Raw genomic sequence first — 22317 nt, 5'->3', positions numbered from 1 at the left:
TGTGCTGTGACCATTGGATCCATGGGTTTATGTGGTCAGGATTATCATAAAGGACTTGTCTGCCACTTTTTTATTGGTGTCTCAACCAGGCTAGGTACCTGCCTTGTTCCCTATGTTATGCTTAAAGTAACTATTTGTTATGTACAATGAAAGAATTCAAACTCCTTCGCTTTCTTCACATTGTTGTGTTCATTTAATTTTAAGTGTATAGGTTTGTCTTTTTTTGTCCATCAATCTACACTAAATAACCCATAAATAAAACATGTTTTCAGAAAGCATGGCATATGTATTTAAAATTAAAAACTGAAATCTTTCATTCAGTGAAGTATTTATAGCATTAACGTAGTACTTTATTAGAATTCCCTTTGGCAGCAGCTCTAGATTCATGTCATTCTGGGTCTCTACAGCTTTGCACACCTGGATTTGGGCAGTTTATCCCATTCTTCCTGGCAGGTTTCCCTTGAAGCTCCATTGGATTATATGAGAAACATCTGTAAATATACATGTGTGTGTGTGTGTGTTTCTAAATGATGTCTATTCGATTCACTTCACTTCAGTCAAGTTCTTGACACATCTTAAGAATTAAAGCAAACAGAATGCAGCTGACCACAATTGGGAGTGCCATAGCAAAGGTCTGAATATTTGCATTAAACAGAGTTTTTGATTTAAATACATTTTGCAAACCTTTCTGAAAACATATCTTCGAATTGTCATTATGGGTTACTGAATGTAGATCCATGGGTAAAAATGGCAAAATTATGAATTTTAAGTTTAATCTACAACGCACAGTGTGCAGAAAGGTAAGGTTTCTGAAATACTGTATTGTTTGCCTGGCCCTTTGACTTATTTAGTAAGGAAATTAATAAAAATTAATCACAGGTTATTTTTAGTTGAACTATTTTGGTCTTGGAAGGTCTTTTTCCTGTAAAATTTCTTATGGTGTGTTAACGTTGATAAAGCCGTTTTACAAAGATACAGGTCTCCAAGAAATATATGCTGTATACAGAGAAGCACTCACCTCGTCATTTCTTTGAACTCCTCATTAGTTTGTCTAATTTCCTGTGGAGTCTTTTCAGCTTCATTAAAATATAAAGGAATATCTACATTTGGCAAAAGGCACATAAATACAAAATTCAGTGATTAATAAGATGTATAAAATCCAACACTTTATCATATCAAATAACAGGAACTGCAACTTCCAACATTTCAAAACCCCTTCCACTTCCTACACATTAAATATAAGAATAGTAATTTCAGCACTGAAATTAAACACCTTTGTTCATAAATAACAAGTCATATGCCTTCTTGTGAACAGAGGAATGTTTAAATATAGGTTTATTCTTTAATTGTGGTCGTGACAATTATCATGAGATTATAGGATAACAGCCAACACATCAGATTGTTATCTGTTAAATTTGCCACTAGAAGTGTGAAATGCAAATGGTTCTTCTGCAGATGGTGTTTCTATTTTAGCTCAAACTTTCCAAATATTTTAGGCAAGTGCTCCCAGCATGCTCTCTTTGAAGAACTTTAGTATTTCAAGTTTCACTGTAAAATGTGAAATCGTGAGGAAAAATGGTAATTTTGTCCAAATGTGCCCAATTTCTTATCAATTAGAAAACGGCAGGAGAGAAGTGCAGCACATACAAGTTTTGAACAGAAAAACCCATTCACAACATCCTAGCGTGTCATCTTCTCTTCTCTAAAAATCATGCTGAACTGAGATTTCCAAGTCCTTGGTGGGTAGATTTTTCTCTCATGTACTTGCACCCCACTATTTCAGGGATTTTTTTCTAAATGACTCTAAGCCAGCCTCTATATCATGCTGCAATGCTTTTGTTGAAGAGTGTAAATGAAGCTCTAATGTTAATCCAGTTAGTAATGTCTGCTATGTCTTATTTTGTGATTTTTAAACTGCATTTTCCTCATGCCTTCTAGCCCAGAAGTCTGATTAATCTTCTTTGGACCAACTGTTAATGCAGAAACCTAAACTTGTTTGCAGTGTGCAAGAGATGGCCTCATCTGGCATAAGCATAATCTCTCTCCTCCCTTTCCTAAAGCTAGCAACCAATTTGCATTTTAATTATATTTGCACATTGTTTGCCAGAGTGTGGTAAATTCAATAGTTTATATGCGGTACTTTATAGGTGGATATTAATGTGCATGTGTTTGGCCATTAGGTAGCAATGGTGTTCAGACCACCAGTGTAGGCCTAGAATGAGTTGTTGGCACTTTGTTCCAAATCTGTCGGTAAAGAAAATAAATGAAAACTCTCCAGGAAATAGCCTAATGCAGAAAAATAGCTGAAAATAACAGTGCAAGTAAAATGTTTCGCAGGTGCCAAGATATCTGGCATTAAAGGTTAAACTGGCTAAACAAGTATAGAGTGAAACTGTTCTTATGACGCTGCATGTCAGCATTAACCATAGTACAGAGGTGCCATTACAAAAACGATTAATTTCTGCACAGACTGTTCTAGGGCTCTCACAGTGCTAGGCCCAAGACAAGTGTCATTTTCTACCTGATGGCACCCTTTAATTTAGGCATAAAGTGTCCCTTTTAATATCTGTTTGATAAATATGAATGTGGTTAGCGTAGTTGTACAACTGTGCAGTGCAGTAGTACAACTTCACATTTGGGGAGGGGAATAATTCTTTAAAAAATTATTCTTGGCCACTTTATTAAATACACATTGGTAATATTCTGTTAGTAACAGTGATTGTAAATAGCCAATATGATGTGAGACTAAAGGGGGGGGGGGGGGGGGGTTCCATTAGTAAAACAGCCTCAGCTTTGTGTTACTGGGTAACAGGAGTGAAACTCAATGTGGTCATCTGCTGTTGTAGCCTATCCACCTCAATGTTCAATGTGTTGTGCACTCTGAGATGCTTTTCTGATCATCAAAGTAGTACATAGTGGTTATCTGAGTTACCTTGGCCTTTTTTTAAGCTGAAAGCAGTCTAGCCATTTATCTCAGACCTCTGTCGTCAATAAGGTGTTTCCATCTGCAGGACTGCAGCTCACTGGATGTTTTTAATTTTTCACAGCATTCTAAGTAAACTCTAGAGACTCTCTTGTGTATGAAAGTCCCAGGAGATCAGCAGTTAAAGAAACACTCAAACCAGCCTCTCTGATGCCAACAATCATGCCATGGTCAAAATCACTGAGATCACATTTTTACCCCATTCTGGTGTTTGATGTTAACAGTAACTGAACCCCCTGACCTGTACCTGCTTGATTTTATACATTGTACTGCTGCTACATGATTGGCCGATTGGATAATTGCATGGATAAGCAGGTGTTCCTAAAAATACACTGTGTATTTTAAAAGAAAATGTCGATTTAATTGTCTGGACATTTATCAAGAACACATAAAGATGCAGTAGCTGGTACTCTTTCAAATGATGTATACAGACTTGGGGCCTCATGTATAAACAGTGCGTATGCACAAAAATGTTGCGTACGATCGTTTCCACGCTCAAATCGCAATGTATAAAACCTAAACTTGTCGTAAAGCCACGCACATTTTCATGATAGCTCAAACCCTGCTGTACGTAAGTTCTCCGCTCGGTTTTGCAAACTGGCGGCACCCAGCATCAAAGCAGTGCTACTGTTCCAGTGTGGTTTCCCTTTCTTTTTCAGATCCACATCCCTGACGCAGCTTTATAAATACACTGAAATTAACCGCATATTGTTTATTAGTTTAAGGCATTTGATTGTAATTAACCTGTAACAATATAATGGTCCACGGAATGGCCAAACTATTCCAAATACCATAGCTGCTTTAGCGTTGTTACTCTCACTGCACCACTTGGAGCAGCTGATCGGAAAGAGAATTATCGTTATACAGAATCAAGCACATGCTGCCTCAGCCATTCGCTATTTGAACTGCTCTCATCTGACAAACACTTCAGTGCCTTTCCTGTACGGACCTTGTGGTTCAGAAACAATTTCATCCCAACAACTATAAACGCACTCAATGAGTGCTCCTTATAGAACTGTTTGTACTTACAAGTACAATTACCTCACTGTAAACTTGCGATAGTTATAATATTGCACAACCTGCGCCTCTTTATATATATATTTACAGATGATGATATCATTTTTAAGATGAAATGCACCAAAATGTTTATTTAAATGAAGGTAAAGTTTTATGTGTATAATATAATAATCTATATTGTTAATAATTAAACATGTGAGGACACTGTGCTGCAGCGCTAGCGAGGAGCTGGCGCTCCATTCACGGATAGTTCCTGCCTCGCACTGTATTCATGCTGTATTGGCACGACACTGCGGAAAGACAGATGGATAGAATAATTAAACATGTACTACGAAGATATTTCAATGTTCCTTAAAAGTTTTGAAGAATCAGCGTTCTAAGCTTACAGATGGCTTAATGTCTATTACTAAACTAATTGTGTGGTGATTGGTTACTTGGATAGATGGATAGATTATTAATCCCAAGGGGAAATTCACAAAGAAAGAAAAAAGAAAGAAAAGGAAGGACAGGAATTGGGGGTTAGTACATTTGAAAGAGACGGTACTGCTGCAATAAATTATTTCATCGAAGGTCACGCACGGCTCAGCAAGCATCTTGCGGGGAGGCAGGAACAATCTCTACACAGGGTGCCAGCTCATCACTATCACTGCGCCACCATGTCCCCATGTTTAATAACATGCTTTAACTCCTATCATCATGAAAATGATATCATGTATACATCTCAGTATTTTAATTATTCAGAGAGCTGTAATATTACGAATGTAATGGATTCTGTGTTCTGTCGGAGGAAGAGAGAGCCTGTTTAAGAAGCACGTAGTGTACATAGAAGATCAAATACAAAACAAAGCATTTAACGTGCTACTTTAGTTGCAATGGGATTTGAGAAACTAGTTAATTAAACAATTTTAAGATGAAGTTTATGATGTTCTACTTTAATGACAAAATAAACTACGTGATTAAAGTGGAAATTTCGAGATTAAAATTGACATTTCGTGCTTTTTTTCCCCCCACTGTGTGCCTATTTTTTTTTTTTCCTCTGTACCCTAATAAGCTTTCATGAGACACCCAGACGGTGGGCTACGACTTGTCTTTTCACGGCAACTTTAATATCTGACAATTTCTTTATTTTGGGCACTGTGCGACTTTGTGAACTTGAGCTTTCGAGTTTCTCAGATACTCTGTCACTCGATCGACTTCCTTTTGTTGATTATATCACTGTTTAAACTAACAAATAGTACGTATTTCCTTGCCTCCACTTGGTATTCGATGAAATTCTTCTATTTTCTCCCATGCTTTTGCCATTGTCTTTTCACAGAAGACTGCGCTTAAGGGGTATTTATATTGATTTGTTCATCAAACACCAGAATGGGGAAAAAATGTGATCTATGATTTTGACCATGCCATGATTGTTGGCATCAGAAAGGCTGGTTTGAGGGTTTCTTTAACTGGTGATCTCCTGGGACTTTCATGCACAAGAGAGTCTCTAGAGTTTACTTAGAATGCTGTGAAAAATTAAAAACATCCAGTGAGCTGCAGTCCTGCAGATGGAAACACCTTATTGATGACAGAGGTCTGAGATAAATGGCTAGACTGCTTTCAGCTTTAAATTCTGGGAGGAGTTGGGGTGGGACACCAGGCACGTGCGTTACTTTTCACGCTGACCGGGATTTATGTAGTGGAAGAACGTAGAAGTTGGCATATGCATAGATTTATGCATCTGGATTTTTTTTGTGCATGAGCAAATTTACGCTTTTGTCCGTACGCCATGTTACAGTGTGAATGCTACGCACGGCATTATACATGAGGCCCTTGGACTGCATCTGAAGGAAAAAGAAAAAGTCCCTGGAAATAATTAGATGCTAGCCATTCCTGATTTTAAATAGCAAAAGTTTGAAATGGCTTGAATGTCCAAGGAAGGCTGGCCTTTACTGTAACTGTAGGAATCTTTAGTCCCAAAATATGGCACAAAGAAATTATAATTTGACTTAAAAAATGAAGGTCGACTTTGCACTGCTGATGTTTGTTTAAATAATATTAAAGTCTCAGATAGAAAGCAGACTCCTTGACATCAGTGCATCATAAAATGTTTTTTAGACCATGGCTTCTAAGGAAGTGGTGTTATTAATTCAGACACACAGTCCATTTTTTGCAAGTTAAATTTGGCTTCAACATTTATAACCTATTCTCTTAATTGAGGTGCTCCTTGACGTTGGTATCTTGTTAATGGTAGAGATGGGCATTATATTTTGTTGATGGACCTTTTCAAGCAAGTTTATGTGAAGTACCATCTTCTGTGATTCTAATATTAGACATAAAGTGAATGCTGACAGTCTTATTTTTAATTTGCAGATCTGCTAATACATATTTACACATACCTCATAAAGTTTTACACCTTTTTGTCCTAGTTAACTATCAGTTATGATAAAGTAATCTAATTGGGTAACTTTAGTTTTCACATAGATGTAGAGACAAACTACATAAGCAAGATTTCTACCTCTGACTAATTATGAGGTTTTTCCGAATTGTGAAGGAACATACACACTTGTATTCATCCTTTAGATTTAATTTTCATCCATGGCATTAACCTTTATAATGTGATAAACTCTAACAAAGCCATTTCAGATAGTCATTGAAATGCTTTTAATCATTTCCTTCCCATAGTTAAGATTCATATCTATGCAGTGGCTAAATGACAGTATCTCAAGTTTCATTAACATTCAAAGAACTTAAAATACCAGGTTGGAAACTAATCGGAGAAATCCGTTGACCAACAACTACAGTGTATATGTAAGATGACAGGCTTTTGGTAAAACAACTCCACCAAAACAAAAGTGAAGTGAAACAGGGTGCAATGGTAATTTGAGTGTGCCTTGCATTTGACTTGCACCTCATGCAGTGTCTGTTCCTTCCTTGCACTCTGTGCTACGATGGTAAGGTCCAGCTCCTCCATTATCTTGATCTGGAGTAAGCAAAAGAGGATTTTCTTTTTCTCTAGGTTTCCTTTCACTTCCAATAGATGTCCATGTTAAGTGAAATTGCAACTGTATATTGGACTGTGGGTCTTTGGGTGAATGTGCCCTTCAGGTGTTTTGTTTCCTTCCTTGTGACCACGTGCTATAAAGACAGGCACTGGCACCATGTCACCCTAAAATGGAGAATTAGATTAAATGATGAATGGATGGATGGTCATCAGAGTTTTATAGCAATTTTCAAATTTACCTCCTCCTTCTTTCCAGAGGAAACTGTAATCTTATGTCTAAGATCTTAAACAATCTGTACTAGAATGTTCAAGATTGCCTTGGTCACGACACAAACAGCCTTAAATTGTGATAAAATATTTTTTTCACTGCAAGAAATGCCATGGTTTATTATGGTTTTAGATTTAAGCTCTTTTAATACAGTTGACCATGGCATTCCACTCCTCAGACTTGTGAATTTAGTTGGCTTATTAAGATGATTTTTTTTGTTTGTTTTTTGCATATATTTCGAATTGTGTTTGCTGTGTGTAGAAGTGTGAATACAGTGCTTGGTTTCCCACGTGGTTTTGTGCTTGAATTAACTACATCTTCTCTTCATATGTTGCTACTACATTCTGTAACTTGAAAACAGAATATCTTTCATTTATATGTTGATAATAGTGATGAATGAACCCCGCAGAATTTGGTTTGCCTTGAGTTTGATGAAATCTCAGAATTGTTCCAGAACTTCACTGAACTCTGCAGAATACTTTGAAGTCAAATGGGGAAGAAGGAACGGAATTAGTTTTGAGTGGATTATAATGGTGCAATGGTCTTTTAACTTTCCTTGGGCTAGGGATGCATCTGCCAGCTATACTGGACTGATTGTGTTCAAAAATGTGATCTGAGCTCTGAGGCAGCAATGCTAACGACTGTGCCACCATGCCTCAAGCAACAGAAAATTGAATACCACAAACAAAATGCAACAAATGGCTAGCAGTAAGTAAGTAAAATATAGACCATTGTGCTCACAGAGGTCCAATCTTGGGGAATACATTGGCTGTGCCAAAAGGCAGCGGTATAGGACTGACTCATTCCATTGTGTAAAGTCATGACTCTGGGTGTGCTTCCCAAGTATCTGTGCAGATGCCTTGCATCAAGAACAAATGCCTTGTAAATAGTAATCTTTAGTTATTATTTAATGAAATGTCATTCTGATATTTAAAGGGGTATTGTCAAGAATCCTTTAAAGCTTGTTTTGAGATCATAGCCAGGCATATGGCTAATTATGCATGCATTCAGTGGCAATGCTCATAATATTCTCATCATGTGTCATCTAATGCAAGGTTTCTCAACCTTTATGGTTCTGCGACCCAGTTTTGACTTCTTAAATTAACTGACGACCCTCTAGCAGCTAATGCACACTGTCCCCTTTGTGAAAGGAGCAGAACCAGATGAGTTTGGGAAGGGTCCCACATCATTAAACAAAAAATCATATAAGACTGAGCAAGTGTACCCCTCAAATAAAAATACTGCAACTATTTATTTTTGTGAAATTTATTTATTTTTAAAAAAATATAACGCATGCGGAATAGAAATCCTGCAGGGGTACTGATCGGCAGCAATATTACAATAGGCTTGTGTGAAAGTTCTGCGCATGACTGCTACAGCTCTGTGATGTCACGCTGGCGCTTTGTGAAGCATCATGGGGCACTAGGAAAAAAATGTTTGCCTAAGCCATACCAAGGAGAATTTCCAAGAAAATATCCAGCAAGCAAGACTACCAGTAAACTCGGGATATTCACTGTAAAAACAAAACGTATGGGCGAACTTCACCAAACAACACTAGCAGATAACTTTCAACTTTATTTATCAATTATTCTCCAGTTCTTAAAATTACAAGTAAAACAGTAGATGAATGCTTACATTTAGTTATTTGGCGACTTATAATACTTATGATACAATTGGTTGCATTTCTTTTGGTTTTCCAATTGGAGTACAGGTAGGACAAGTGACTTGCTCATAGTCACACTGTGTCAGTAACGGGATTTGAACTTGCATCTTCAGGGATTGAAGTCCAAAGCCTTAACCTCTACACCACACTGCCTTGCCAAACATGGGAAGACAGTACAGGGTGAGGAGCATGACTCTGATGCTGAAGAGGGCTCCAAACAGTTTTCCAATACCAGATATTGAATCCAGGCTGCGTGAGTGTAAACCAGAACCAGGAATCCTAACCGCTAGACCATATGGGACACACAAGAAAAATGATTGAAAAAAACTATGGAAAAATAAGTTATTTTTTTGAAAACGGTAATTCTCAAAATTAGCAAACCTACAGTCTTAATTCCAGAATGTTAACTTTGCCCAATTCCACCTGGTATTTAGATGTTCTCGTTGATACGAACTTTCTAAATTCCACTTTTTTCAAAGTACAGCTAAAACTTTTTCTTACCTTGCAGAGTCTTGAAAAGCAAGGCTTTTTTTGTTGGGGTTCAAGCAAAATTGTCTATTTTTAACACTTTATCATTAGTCGTTTTAAATCACTAGTCTGTTATTTTGCTGCAAGGATCATAAACAGAAATAAAGTGTGGCCGCATAACTCAAATTGTCAAACTACTACACTCTTTTCAGTTATTTATGTTTATAGTCCAGAGCACACACTGCAGTGTCAGAATGCTGGCTTACTTATACTTGCAAGGATAAATACATTTACTGTACTATTAGTCACAGGGACTTTCAGCTCTGGAATGACCTACTTAGAGAGGCCAAATTAGACTGCATTTAAATGAAAGCTTAAAGTGTTTATTTCAGTATAGTGTGCTCTCCTTTTAAAGCTGTGGCTGTTCATATTGATCCTTATTTATAGCTAGTAATTGTTTTTGCCTGACTGTTACAAAGTCTTTCATATTCTCGTATGGGATCCTGTGGTGGCAGTCAGTATATGTTTGAGTGCCTGACTCATTGTCAGACCTTTTTTTGTCTTATTCTGCTGGAATTACATCTGCTTGTTTGCCTGTTAAGTGGTGCATTGCAGAGGGTCTGACCTACAGTAGGTAATAGTAATCTGTAACTTGAATTTTTAATAAGATATTTTAAAATAACCTTTACTGTGGATTTAGATAGTATTTAGACCCCTTCACTTTTTACATATGTTATGTTGCAGTCTTGTGCTAATATCATTTACATTCATGTTTATCTAACATCAAGCTACACTCAATATCCCAAATGACAAAGCAAAAACGGGACTTTAGACATTTTTTGCAGGTTTATTGAAAAGAAAAAAAAACTGCATATCCCATTGACACAAGCATTCTGACACTTTTCTCAGTACTGTGTTGAAGTAGCTTTGGCAGTGATTACAGTCTAGGGGATCTTGGGTATGAAGTGACAAGCAGGGGAATTTTCTTGCATTCTTCTCTGTAGCTCCTCTCAAGCTCTGTTAGGTCGGATGGAGACCATCAATGGACTGCTAGTTTCAAGTCTATCCAAAGATGTTTGATTCCAGCTGCGCCTGGAGCCACGACTTCAAACAATGTAGTGAGCCAGTCCTATGCTGCCGCTTCATGGCAGGACTAATGTTTGCCTCAAGATTGAGACTCTGAACATAATCTTTTTGTTTTTTAACATTTTGCTAGTTTGTGGCCATTTGTTGTATTTTATTTTGTTTATGGTTATTTTTCTGTCTACGTTGTCTGAGGCATGGTGGCACAGTAATTAGCACTGCTGCCTCATAGCTCAGGTCACATTTTTGGCCACAATAATCAGTCCAGCATAGTTGGCAGATGCTTTCCTAGCCCTCAGACACACTCAAACCATTACATCATTATCCACGCAAAATTAGTTCAGTTCCTCCTTCCTCATTGAGTTCAATGCATTTTGTGGGGTATGGCAAAGCTCCCTAACATTTCCACGACTTTGTTGAACTTGCAATGAAGTAAATGCCACGTGGTTTTCTCATCATTCTGCGCACTTTCAACTACAAATTAGTTTACTGTTTCACTTTTATTTTGACGGCGGTTACACCAACTTGTTTATTAAGTTTGTTTTTCTTTTTTAGTCCTCTAACAGCCACTTGGATGCCTAATGTAAGTGAGCCAGATCCTGCTGCTTGAGGTAAATTAACCATGAAAGTACCAAAAAAAAAGAATTTGTCTTGAAATGAATGGAATAGCAAAGCAATTATGTAAGCATACTATATATAAAGATTGACTGAACTAATATCTGCTGTTTATTATTGTAAAGGAGAAACATTATGAGCCTGTAGCTAAACAGCGTTTGAACAAATTAATTATGTGGCAAAGGTGCAGACCCCTTAAATTATAAAAAGATAGAAAGGGAGCTGCACTTGATCTTTGGACAGAATATTGGAGCTGCTAGGCAGGCAAACAATTGTGATTTGGTATACGAAAAAGCAGATTGCGCCGCAAACAGCAATGACAGGGCAGAATTACAGTTTTGTGCCGCGCTAAGAGAGTTATTTAGTTGTATAACGGACAACAGACTGAGTGGAAGTTAAAGATAATCCGGACCTGAAAAGCCACTATTGCTTCCGTGTATCACATTTAGAATTGCTACTATGCAATAAATCGATTACTTTCCAAGCTTTTAATTATTTATATAATGCATTACTAGATTTTAACTAATATTAATAGCTTGATGGGGAACTTATTTGTCTTTTGGTAATTATTGGTTACTACTATATTTGAATATACTTTCAAAAATGTTTAAGAAAACTGAGCAATTTAGTTTAGTTACAGACCCTCCGCCACTATCACACCTCAGTCGTTTCCATTGTTAGCACTTGAGTTGGACTCGTCTGTCTTTAATAGCTATTGAGCCCCCATAAGTCAATTCAGGCTAAAGTTTTTTAACTACATGACATTGTAAAGTACTGTTAAAAAGCAAGTACTTAATATAATCTACTGTCACAGGCAATATCATTCTATAATCACTGCTATTTTTGAATTTGACTCATTATTACAAAAATATTTAATAAACAAAAATGTGATAACTGACTCTTGGATGAATTAACTAAAAATATCGCTGAACGCACCTCAATGTTAAACCACACATACATTTTCTGTTAGTTAAAGTACTTTATCAAACAATTTTTGGAAGTTGGGGCTGATAACTTCATGTGCTCTACTGCAATTAAAATTCCAGCTTATTAACAAAATGAAATCAACTTGGATTTACCACTGGATTTACCACCTAATACAAGTAAGAGATGAATGGTTTCTGTCTTTCAGTGAGCAAAAGGTCTGTCAACATGGATTTAGACAGAGTTGATTCTGCTTTATTAATAAACTGGAACCTGGTAAGTTTGTTTGCAGATTTTCTTGTTTTAATGCTGACCGTTTTAAACATTAATTGCTTTAGTAGCTCTAGGAAGCCCTATCAATGAGAGAGGCTCTGTAATTTGATTACCTCTTTGTTTTGCTGAGTCCTATTTTCTAATACTACTTTGAAACGCTCTTGAATTTTTACCAGCGTTTTTTTCAGTGCTATATTATAAACTTTTCCTTCTCTGCTCCAAAACACAGCAGTCCAAACTAAACTGGCTACTTGGTAATCAACCAATACTGTTCAGATTTATACCATGGAAATACGTTGTGGCAGAGTCAGTAGAGTGAATTGAAGATATCCTGTAACGTCACTTGTGTATCTCAGACTATTCCTTACACTCTTGCCCTCCATTTTTAAATTATCTGTGGCCCTGAACACTTGAAATGTTTATACTGACTGCAGTCTGTTTGTTTTTTGTTTATTTTCTTCGGACATGCCCATTTGTATCGTCCAGCATGACAGTGACTATGCCAGGCTTGCTGCTTTGTGTCTGTTTCCAAATGGTGTTATGTAGTGAAGTGGCCATTGACTGCTAAGCTCCTCTTAAAGTGAAATATTTACAAACTTCTACCTAGCCCTGCTTAATCAAGTACATAGACATGACCTAACACACACAGCGTTCATATCTGTTTCAATGTCATGGATTACAGATTAGATGCACAGAGTGTGGAAGAAATTTACATGAGTTTATAATGACAGCAGCTTCCTATAAAACCCTCCAAATCTTACAGGATATATGTATCCTCATCTGCTTCTTCTGACCTAACTGGAAAACATATACTGTAACAATTTTGTTACTCTGTGAAATACATTTCTGTATCTGTTGTGTCGTAATTTTAATTTAAAGAGCTGTATTTTAAAAATTTCCCACATGCAGCAGTTTTAATACTATTTACATTATCCTTGTAATTAAAGTAAAGCGGTCAAACTGAAAAAATCTGTTATAAACCATGACTAAAGTTTAAAGATTAGCATCACTGAATGTTATTCTGAAATTGTTTTGTCTATTAGGGCCGTATTAAAACTAATCACTTTCTGGTACTACATGGATATTGTTTGACCGCTACTCTAAATACAGTAAAACAACACTACTTACCGACCAGACAGAAGCAAGTTACCCAGGACAAAAGAAATGGATGTACATACAAACAACCAAATGCTAGCTTGTGCAAATTTTAAAGTGAAGGGACTTCTCTTTTTTTTCCTTCTGCTACAATACCTCGTCTTTTTGAAGTCCAGCGTGTTCCTTCCTCTTTGCATTTGTCCTTCAGGTGTAAAAATAAGCATGAAGGGGACCTGCTTGAGTAGCAAGTTCAGCCGCTGAGAGAGCAGCATTTACCCGTGCCCTCTGCTTTCTTTCCAGAGCTATGGGATATGTGGTGACAATCGGAGAGGCACAGTTAAGGATGGGCAAGGTGATCAGGACAGGCTGTCCTTTGTAGTCATTAGCACAAAGGTACAGTGCCATCAGCCAGATGTCAAGGGACAGTACAAAGCAGACGAGAGATGGGAGGCCTTAGTCAATTCAGGTAAATTACAAAAGCCATGTTTGTTTGACCCACTTGTGCTTTTTTTTTTTTTTTTTTTTGCATTGGGGACTTTGTGCTTCTGTAAAATAACCTATGACAAATACATCTAAGGAGAGGAATCAGGCCAAATGTAATGCAAAATAAAATGGTTTTCAAGAAGACAAGCCATGCCGAGAACAGGGACACCTAGGATCCCACTCCTTTATACGAGCCAGTTGACCTACCAGAGGCTGACAGTTTATTTGTGTTACTACCTGCAACATAACATGTGGGAGTCGTGTGCAGTTCCCTATGAGGGCAGAATATGGAAAAAAAGACAGCTATTCAGCAAGGAGAGTCGATGAATGACCGCATTATTTCAGGGAATCCTTATTAAACTCTTACCTAAGATATTTTGAACATCTTGACTAGTGGTTTGGTAAACCTTTTTAAGAGGATGAAATGCCATACATTCTGCAGTTTTCTGTTTTTTCAACTACATTGTTGCGTGGAGAAAGGGCCTATCTCATATTGAAAGAGAGGTTGGACCCCTTAAAAGAACACCAGTCTGTGACCAGACACATTCACTACTCTCTTACTACTTTCGGCTACTCCCATTAGGGGTTGCCACAGCGCATCATCCTCTTCCATATCTTTCTGTCCTCTGCATTTTGTTCTGTTACCCATCACCTGCATGTCCTCTCCCACCACATCCATAAACCTTCACTTAGACCTTCCTCTTTTCCTCTTCCCTGGCAGCTCTATCCTTAGCATCCTTCTCCCAATATACTCAGCTTCTCTCCTCTGTTACTAATTTAGAGATAATAATTAGTCACTGCTAGAAATCTTTAAGATGTTAAATGAAAGGTCTCATGCCCACATGGATAGACCAACTACATCCAAACACGCACAGACAGCAGTGTGGCAAAGGCAAGAGATAGAACCCGAGTCCCAGAGTTTGCACACTTAAGGCCATGTAACGTTTGTCTTTTCCATTGATTTTCAGTCTTCATACATAATCTTTGTAAGGCAGACCTGTGAAGGTCAGTCACATAGCCTGAGATGCCCAATGACTCGGTCTAATTAGACCATGACTCCAATAGGCCAATAAAATCAAACAGGTTTGATTGTGTCCTTTGTCGTGCAGGTGGCCTCTGCGTAAATGAGAGGTTACAGCCAATGAATACTCATCCAGAAGTGCAAATCATAAAATGCAGCAATGGTGAATAAGGAACATGAATGTTTCGGACTTCACAAACTGAAGAGAAGCTCACCGTCAACAACAGCAGCAGCAACAACAGGCCCTGTTTTTTATTGGCAGCCTTAATGCCAGTCTATTCTGGGATAAACATTATAACGGTGCAGAATGAGTGCAGTCTCGGTGGTGACATAAAGGTTTGAAACTTGCAATGTAACAACTTTCAAATCACCTTTTGCAGTCAAATGTCTGTTGTCTGAAATAACTTTTTTCTTGATGCTGGTCTGCACAGTGTTAGGGGAGCCGTCTCAGAATCCATTCATAATGGTAATACTTTCAGTGAAGGAGTCAGATCTCATTGGTTTGTGCTGCTTTATAAAAAATTCTCCTACTCACCTTCCATGGATGAACTGCTATTGGGGCTTGACTTAAACTCTGGATACATGTCTGCATCCTAAAAGACCAAAAAAGAAACAGGTCTGAGATATTATATAGGGGACAAAAATGGACTCGCTGGTTTCCATTATTAATGTGTGTTCCTCTATCAGTCTGTCTCTCACTCTCTTCCAGTGGGAGCTGTTGGTTGTTAAAATTTTCTTTTATGAAATCCTTTTCTTTTCTCTAGTGTGTTTCACCTCAGTGTAAGAATCATTATCTCCTTGTTGCCCCTTCAAAAACAGTTATTCATTATAATGCTTTAAAAAATTACATTTCTTCCTCACTAACTTTAATCATGTCTTTGATCATCTCTAAATGGTGGTCTGTTAATCAGTGTGTGCCAAAAGCTTTCACTGAGGTGTGCAGCAATCTAGTAAAAAGTGTAAATGTTTCAGCATGCTGTGCCAAGCCTCTACTGAGCCAGAAGATGGCAGTGTTGGCAGTGTCTGTTTAATGTGGGGCAGAGAGACTGATGCTATTGATGCACCAAAGATTAGCCAATAAAAACCGCCTGCAGTCTCCAGCTACCCCCACGACCAGATGAAATTTGCCCTACTACGAAAAATCAGCCGGTGCTGTTGGTGTCAATTTAGTCTTGTATACCTGAGCATAATGTTTGATTCCAGCTTATGAGAACCCACCATAGTGGGATCCACTTATTCCTAGCCTCCTGTATGTCACTGCCTGCCAGCACAAGAGACTGCATGTAACAGTGACACAAACTTCACCTCTAGCTTCTGTAATTAAGTACACTAAAGACCGCCAGCTCACATTTCAATGTTATATCTGAAAGAAAAGTATTCTTTCAGGGAAGACTGAGTTTAGAAGGAGGTGAAACTCTAATTAACGATAAACGATCCTTGAGGTGTTTCTATATTTAATCAGTCCTCTCAAGTTATCAATTGCATTGAACCTGGCCTGTCGCCTCCCGTCGCTTGCACCCTCCATCTGTTGTGCGGTAATTCCACCTAAGAAGCCGGGCCATTAAACAAAGACCAGCAGCTTGCTTAAGGAGAGAACCATGCTGCATTATAAAGACAACTTCATCAGCCTGAACAGTCATTTGGTACAGCGGATGTCATTTAGGGATATGTGCTCAAGACAGAGCTCTCTCTGTTTTCAGGAGCCCTAATACTGGGTGCATTTGCTTGCAAACACTTAACTGTTGCATTTTGTTTTCTTTTGTAAAAATTTAGTATATGTAGGATGGCAAATATTGTACATAAAAAGCATATAGATTTGTGTATATTTGTATGTTTGTATCAATGGTTACATACATTACACTTGTACACTACCAGTCTGAAGTTTGGAACCACCCAGAAATGCTTGTGTTTTTGGCAGAATTTTTTTTCAAATAAATTGATTTAAAATACAGCCACAACAGTACTAGTGTTTCTAATGGCTATGACGACCTGAAATGACTGATTTTTAATTTTTTATTCACATAAGACTGCAATTTCATCAGCCATTCCTTTGGTGTCTTAATGGTAAACTCTCTTACCTTATCCTTAATTAGCCATTTTAAATGCTAATCGGTTATTAGAGAAACTTTTGGAATTGCATTAGCACCACTGACCCTGTTTTGTTCACTTGGGTTTCAAGGTACTGTACTGGCATTCCTAAAATTCAGATCTGGGCTCAAATATGGTCAAAATCAAACAAGTTATCAAGAAACATGTCCATCTGTGTTTTGTTTTGTAAAATGAAGATTATACCATGTGACAGGTTGACAAGAAACTGAAGATTTCATACACATTCATACTACAGTATTACTATCTGAGAGAAGAAGGTCAAACAGGATCTAACCCGTCAAGTCAAGTTGGGGAGCATGCACTGGTATAGTGCGTTGCCACACCCACCACACGACGAAACAACTCAAGATTGCGGTTGGCCACCCCCGAGGCAGACACGCGGTCCAGTCCCACCCTTCGGAAATGACCCTCTATCTGCCATAGCCAGGTGTTACGTGGGCGACCCCTTGGCCTGGTCCAGCCACTCGGGTCCTCAATAATGAAGATCTTACGAGCTGGATCACCCTCGGGGAAATGCGCCACATGGCCGTAGTGCCGTAACTGACGCTCCCTCACAATGCAGGTAATGTGCCTCATTCGGGACTCCATGAACAACCGCTCATTCGACACAAAGTCAAACCAACGGTACCCAAGGATTTTCTGGAATGACACAGTACCGAAGGAGTCCAGCCTTCGTCCCAGGTCACTGGATTGCATCCGTGTCTCGCAACCATATAGCAAGACAGGAAGCACCAGGACTCTAAAGACTTGGACCTTTGTCCTTTTGCATAGATATCAGGAGCGCCACACACCCCTTTCCAGCGACCTCTTGACCCCCCATGCTCTCCCAATCCGTCTACTGACTTCATAGGAAGAGTCACCAGAGACATGAATGTCACTGCCAAGGTAAGTAAACCTCTCGACAAGGTCAATACTCTTTCCGCAAACACACACACTGCTGATGGCTATGCCCAAGAGGTCATTAAAGGCCTGGATCTTGGTTTTTATCCAGGACACTCGCAAGCCCAGACACTCTGACTCCTTGCTCAGTCTCTCGAGCACCCCGATCAGAGCCTCCATTGACTCGGCGAAGATCACAGCATCATCAGCAAAGTCAAGATCCATGAATCTTTCTTCACCAACAGATGCCACACAGCTGCTGGACCCCATGACCTTGCCGAACACCCAGTCCATACAAGTATTGAACAGAGTAGGAGTAAGAACACACCCCTGACAAACCCCAGAATCAACTGGCAAAAATACAAAGGTTCTGCCTCAACTCTGCACAGCACTCACAGTACCAGTGTACAGGCCTGCCATGATATCCAGCAACCTCGAGGGGAAACCCTCGGGGTGTCCCACAGAGCAGCTCGATCAACTGAGTTGAACGCTTTACGATTATCGACAAAGGCTGCAAAGAAACTCTGCCAATATTCATGTTTGCATTCCATGAGAACCCTCAGTGCCAGGATGCGGTCAATGGTAGACTTCTTAGGCGTAAAACCAGACTGTTCCGGTCGCTGGAATGGTGAGCAAGTGATCACGGATCCTATTGAGGACGACCCTAGCAAGGACCTTACCCGGCACCGAGAGCAGTGTTATCCCCCTGTAGTTGCTGCAATCCAGGCAATCACCCTTTTCCAAATAGAGACAAGAAGTCCCAGTTTCCAGTCAGTTGGGATGATGCCAGTCTCCCAAATGGATGCAAAGATTGCTTGCAATGCCAGGAGGACAGCCTTACCGCCAGCCTGGAGAAGTTCACCCCAGATACCCCAGATCCCTGCAGCCTTTCCCTCCCCTCAGTTTGTTCACCATCTGTGCAATCTTAGTGAGATTGGGTGGTTCACAACTAATTGGAGGATCGGCCCCAAGGACCGTGGACCGAGAGATATCCAACGTCCTAGCCGGAGGATCAGCTTTGATCTAACCAGGTTATAAAAAGGAGGGGAAGGCCGAGAGCCACAACTGCTTAACCTCCTTGGGCTCGGAGTTCTTCTATGTTCAGTAATTCCTTATGATTCACGTGGGTTAGGGGTGCAGGACTACCGCAAATGCGAAAATCCATTTTTTCCATGATTACTGTATATTCTAAGTTTGTTGTACTAAGTAAGATGCAAAAATTTGCAAAAACTACTAAATGGAATGATCACTATGTAAGTGAATCACTTGTGTAAGACTAGCTGTCAAGACAACGATGCATTGTGTCCATCGAAGTGCGTAGTTCAGCAGTTCTTTAGTAAACTCTTTTTAAAAAATGTACTTAATACATTTGTGTATATAATTATGGTAGTAAATGACAAAAATGATTAATACAGATACAAAAGATATCCAACAAAACACTTAAGCATGAAATGATAAACACTCACAACACAGTCCAGTTTTTTTGATGATGATGGTGAGATTATGAAATGAAATCCCCTGTGAACAGCTTCCTGAAAATAATGTATAATTTTGATGTCCAGTGATGCCAGTGTATGTGAAGATTTGTAGAGGTTGGGAGTGTTCCCAGACAAAGTTTTTTCAATCCAGATAGAATCACACGAACGAGCGTGCACTGGACATGAATGTAAATCTAGAGAAAACTGTAATCCCATGGGTGTAATTGTAATCTTGTGCAGTAAAGTATTGAAAGAAAAAAGACACCACCGATTCCAATTCTCTCAGCTTGTGGCTGATTTATTAAAACAAGAACCCTCATCTTCCATCCAATTTCCAACCCGCTATATCCTAACTACAGGGTCATGGGGGTCTGCTGGAGCCAATCCCAGCCAACACAGGGCGCAAGGCAGGAAACAAACCCCAGGCAGGGCGCCAGCCCACCGATGACCATCTTTCACATGGCAATTTCTGAAGCTTCATTGTTGACACAAAACTCCCAGGATTGCTGGGATTTGCAGTCCGTTTAGGTAGCAGAGCTACAGCATTGTTGTCAGTTTCCTAAAATAAGTCACAAAATTCGCAAAATAATTTCCATTTAATTATTGACAGCAAAGCTGCGAATAGGTGGATCCGCAAATCATAACTCTGTGAATTGCAAGAGTTGACCTGTAATTACGATTAAACCTGAGTAAGACTCTGTGACAGTTAACAATCTGTTCACATTTTTAAACCGGAATAATGTTTGACACAGTATTCACAGTATCCCCCTCCTCAAACTGCCACCTTATCATAGTGGAGGGGTTTGCGTGTCCCAATGATCCTAGGAGCTCTGTTGTCTGGGGCTTTATGCCCCTGGTAGGGCCATTCAAGGCAAACTGGTCCTAGGTGAGGGATGAGACAAAGTGCAGTTCAGCAGACCTTCTATGATGAATAAAAAATTTGGACAATGTTTTCCCTCGTCCGGACGCGAGTCACCAGGGGGTCCCCCCTGGAGCCAGGCCTGAAGGTGGGACTCGATGGTGAGCGCCTGGTGGCCGGGCTTGCACTCATGGGGCTCGGCCGGGCGCAGCCCAAAGAGGCAATGTGGGTCCCTCTTCCCATGGGCTCACCACCTATGGGAGGGTCCAAGGAGGTCAGGTGCAGTGTGAGTTGGGTGGTGGCCGAAGGCGGGGACCATGGCGGCCCGATCCTCGGCTACAGAAGCTGGCTCTTGGGACGTGGAATGTCACCTCTCTGAAGGGGAAGGAGCCTGAGCTAGTGCGCGAGGTTGTGAGGTTCCGGCTAGATCAGGGGTAGGCAATGTCGGTCCTGGTGAGCCGCAGTGGCTGCAGGTTTTCATTCCAACCCAATTGCTTAATTAGAAACCAATCATTGCCAATCTCAGACCTTATTTAATTTTATGGCTTGTTAGTCTGTGCAATGTAAGGCTCTTATATCGTAGATTTTTTTTTCCTTTCCAATGATATCATCCAAATGATTTGAAGCCTAAAACAGATCATTTTCAGTCTGTCACATTTTTCTATTAAGTGTTTTATTAAATCAAACAGTGCATGATGAACACACACAGATGTAATTGGAAAAAAGCTAGCTGGAGAACTGCTGGCTGCTTTGTCTTTTACATCTTATTGCTAATAAGGAGCAATTAAAACACTGAATGCAGCAGTTTAAGATTGAAATAAGCAATTAAGGTTGGAGAACCTTAACAAGCGAGACCACTAAAATGAAGCATCAAAATGTCACTTAAGCAATATGTGCTTCATCAGCAATAATTGAGTTCTCATTAAGGAACTGGGAACAAAAACCTGCACATACTGCGGCTCCCCAGGACCGACATTGCCCACCCCTGGGCTAGATCTAGTCGGGCTCACCTCAACGCACAGCTTGGACTCTGGAACCAATCTCTTTGAGAGGGGCTGGACTCTCTACCACTCTGGAGTTGCCCCCAGTGAGAGGTGCCGAGCGGGTGTGGGCATACTTATTGCCCCCCGACTTGGAGCCTGTACATTGGGGTTTACCCCAGTGGACAAGAGGGTAGCCTCCCTCCGCCTTACCTAACTGTTGTTTGTGCGTATGCACCGAACAGCAGTTTGGAGTACTCACCCTTTTTGGAGTTTCTGGAGGGGGTGCTGGAGGGCATACCTTCTGGGGACTCCCTCGTGCTGCTGGGAGACTTCAATGCTCACGTGGGAAATGACAGTGAGACCTGGAAGGGCATGATTGGGACGGCTTCGAGGAGATTCTGGTCCACCGTCCAGCGTCTCAGGAGGGGGAAGCAGTGCAGTGTCAACACTGTATATGGTAGGGATGATGCGCTGCTGACCTCGACTCGGGACGTTGTGGGTTGGTGGGGGGAGTACTTCGAAGACCTCTTCAATCCCACGAACATGCCTTCCAATGAGGAAGCAGAGCCTTGGGACTCGGAGGTGGGCTCCCCCATCTCTGGGACTGAGGTCACCGAGGTGGTCAAAAAACTCCTTGGTGGCAGGGCCCCGGGGGTGGATGAGATACGCCCAGAGTTCCTCAAGGCTCTGGATGTTGTAGGACTGTCTTGGTTGACACGTCTCTGCAACATCGCATGGACATCGGGGACAGTGCCTCTGGATTGGCAAACCGGTGTGGTGGTCCCCCTCTTTAAGAAGGGGGACCGGAGGGTGTGTTCCAACTACAGAGGGATCACACTTCTCAGCCACCCTGGAAAAATCTATTCGGGGGTTCTGGAGAGGAGGGTCCGTCGGATAGTCGAACCTCGGATTCAGGAGGAACTGTGTTTTTTTCGTCCTGTTCGCAGAACAGTGGACCAGCTCTACACCCTTAGCAGAGTCCTGGAGGGTGAATGGGAGTTCGCCCAACCAGTCTACATGTATTTTGTGGACTTGGAAAAGGCGTTCAACTGTGTCCCTCGGGGAATCCTGTGGGGGGTGCTCCGGGAATATGGGGTACTGGACCCCCTGATAAAGGCTGTTCGGTCCCTGTACAA

The 22317-nt window shown here is 40.2% G+C and overlaps 1 protein-coding gene across 1 annotated transcript in view; it reads right to left on the bottom strand.

The window, feature by feature from the left end:
• The window catches only part of map3k19 (mitogen-activated protein kinase kinase kinase 19), a 103511-nt gene that overhangs the window by 38066 nt on the left and 43128 nt on the right, over positions 1-22317 (bottom strand). Inside the window, exons 7-8 of the mRNA XM_028806551.2 lie at positions 15409-15466; positions 1019-1100 (exon numbers count right to left, since the gene is read on the bottom strand). Of these exons, the coding sequence (XP_028662384.2) occupies positions 1019-1100; positions 15409-15466 (140 nt within the window). The remainder of the gene's footprint in view (positions 1-1018; positions 1101-15408; positions 15467-22317) is intronic.

The sequence above is a fragment of the Erpetoichthys calabaricus genome, chromosome 8, assembly GCF_900747795.2.
Source record: "Erpetoichthys calabaricus chromosome 8, fErpCal1.3, whole genome shotgun sequence".
Lineage (NCBI taxonomy): Eukaryota > Metazoa > Chordata > Cladistia > Polypteriformes > Polypteridae > Erpetoichthys > Erpetoichthys calabaricus.
This window is presented reverse-complemented; position numbering and strand designations above follow the sequence as displayed.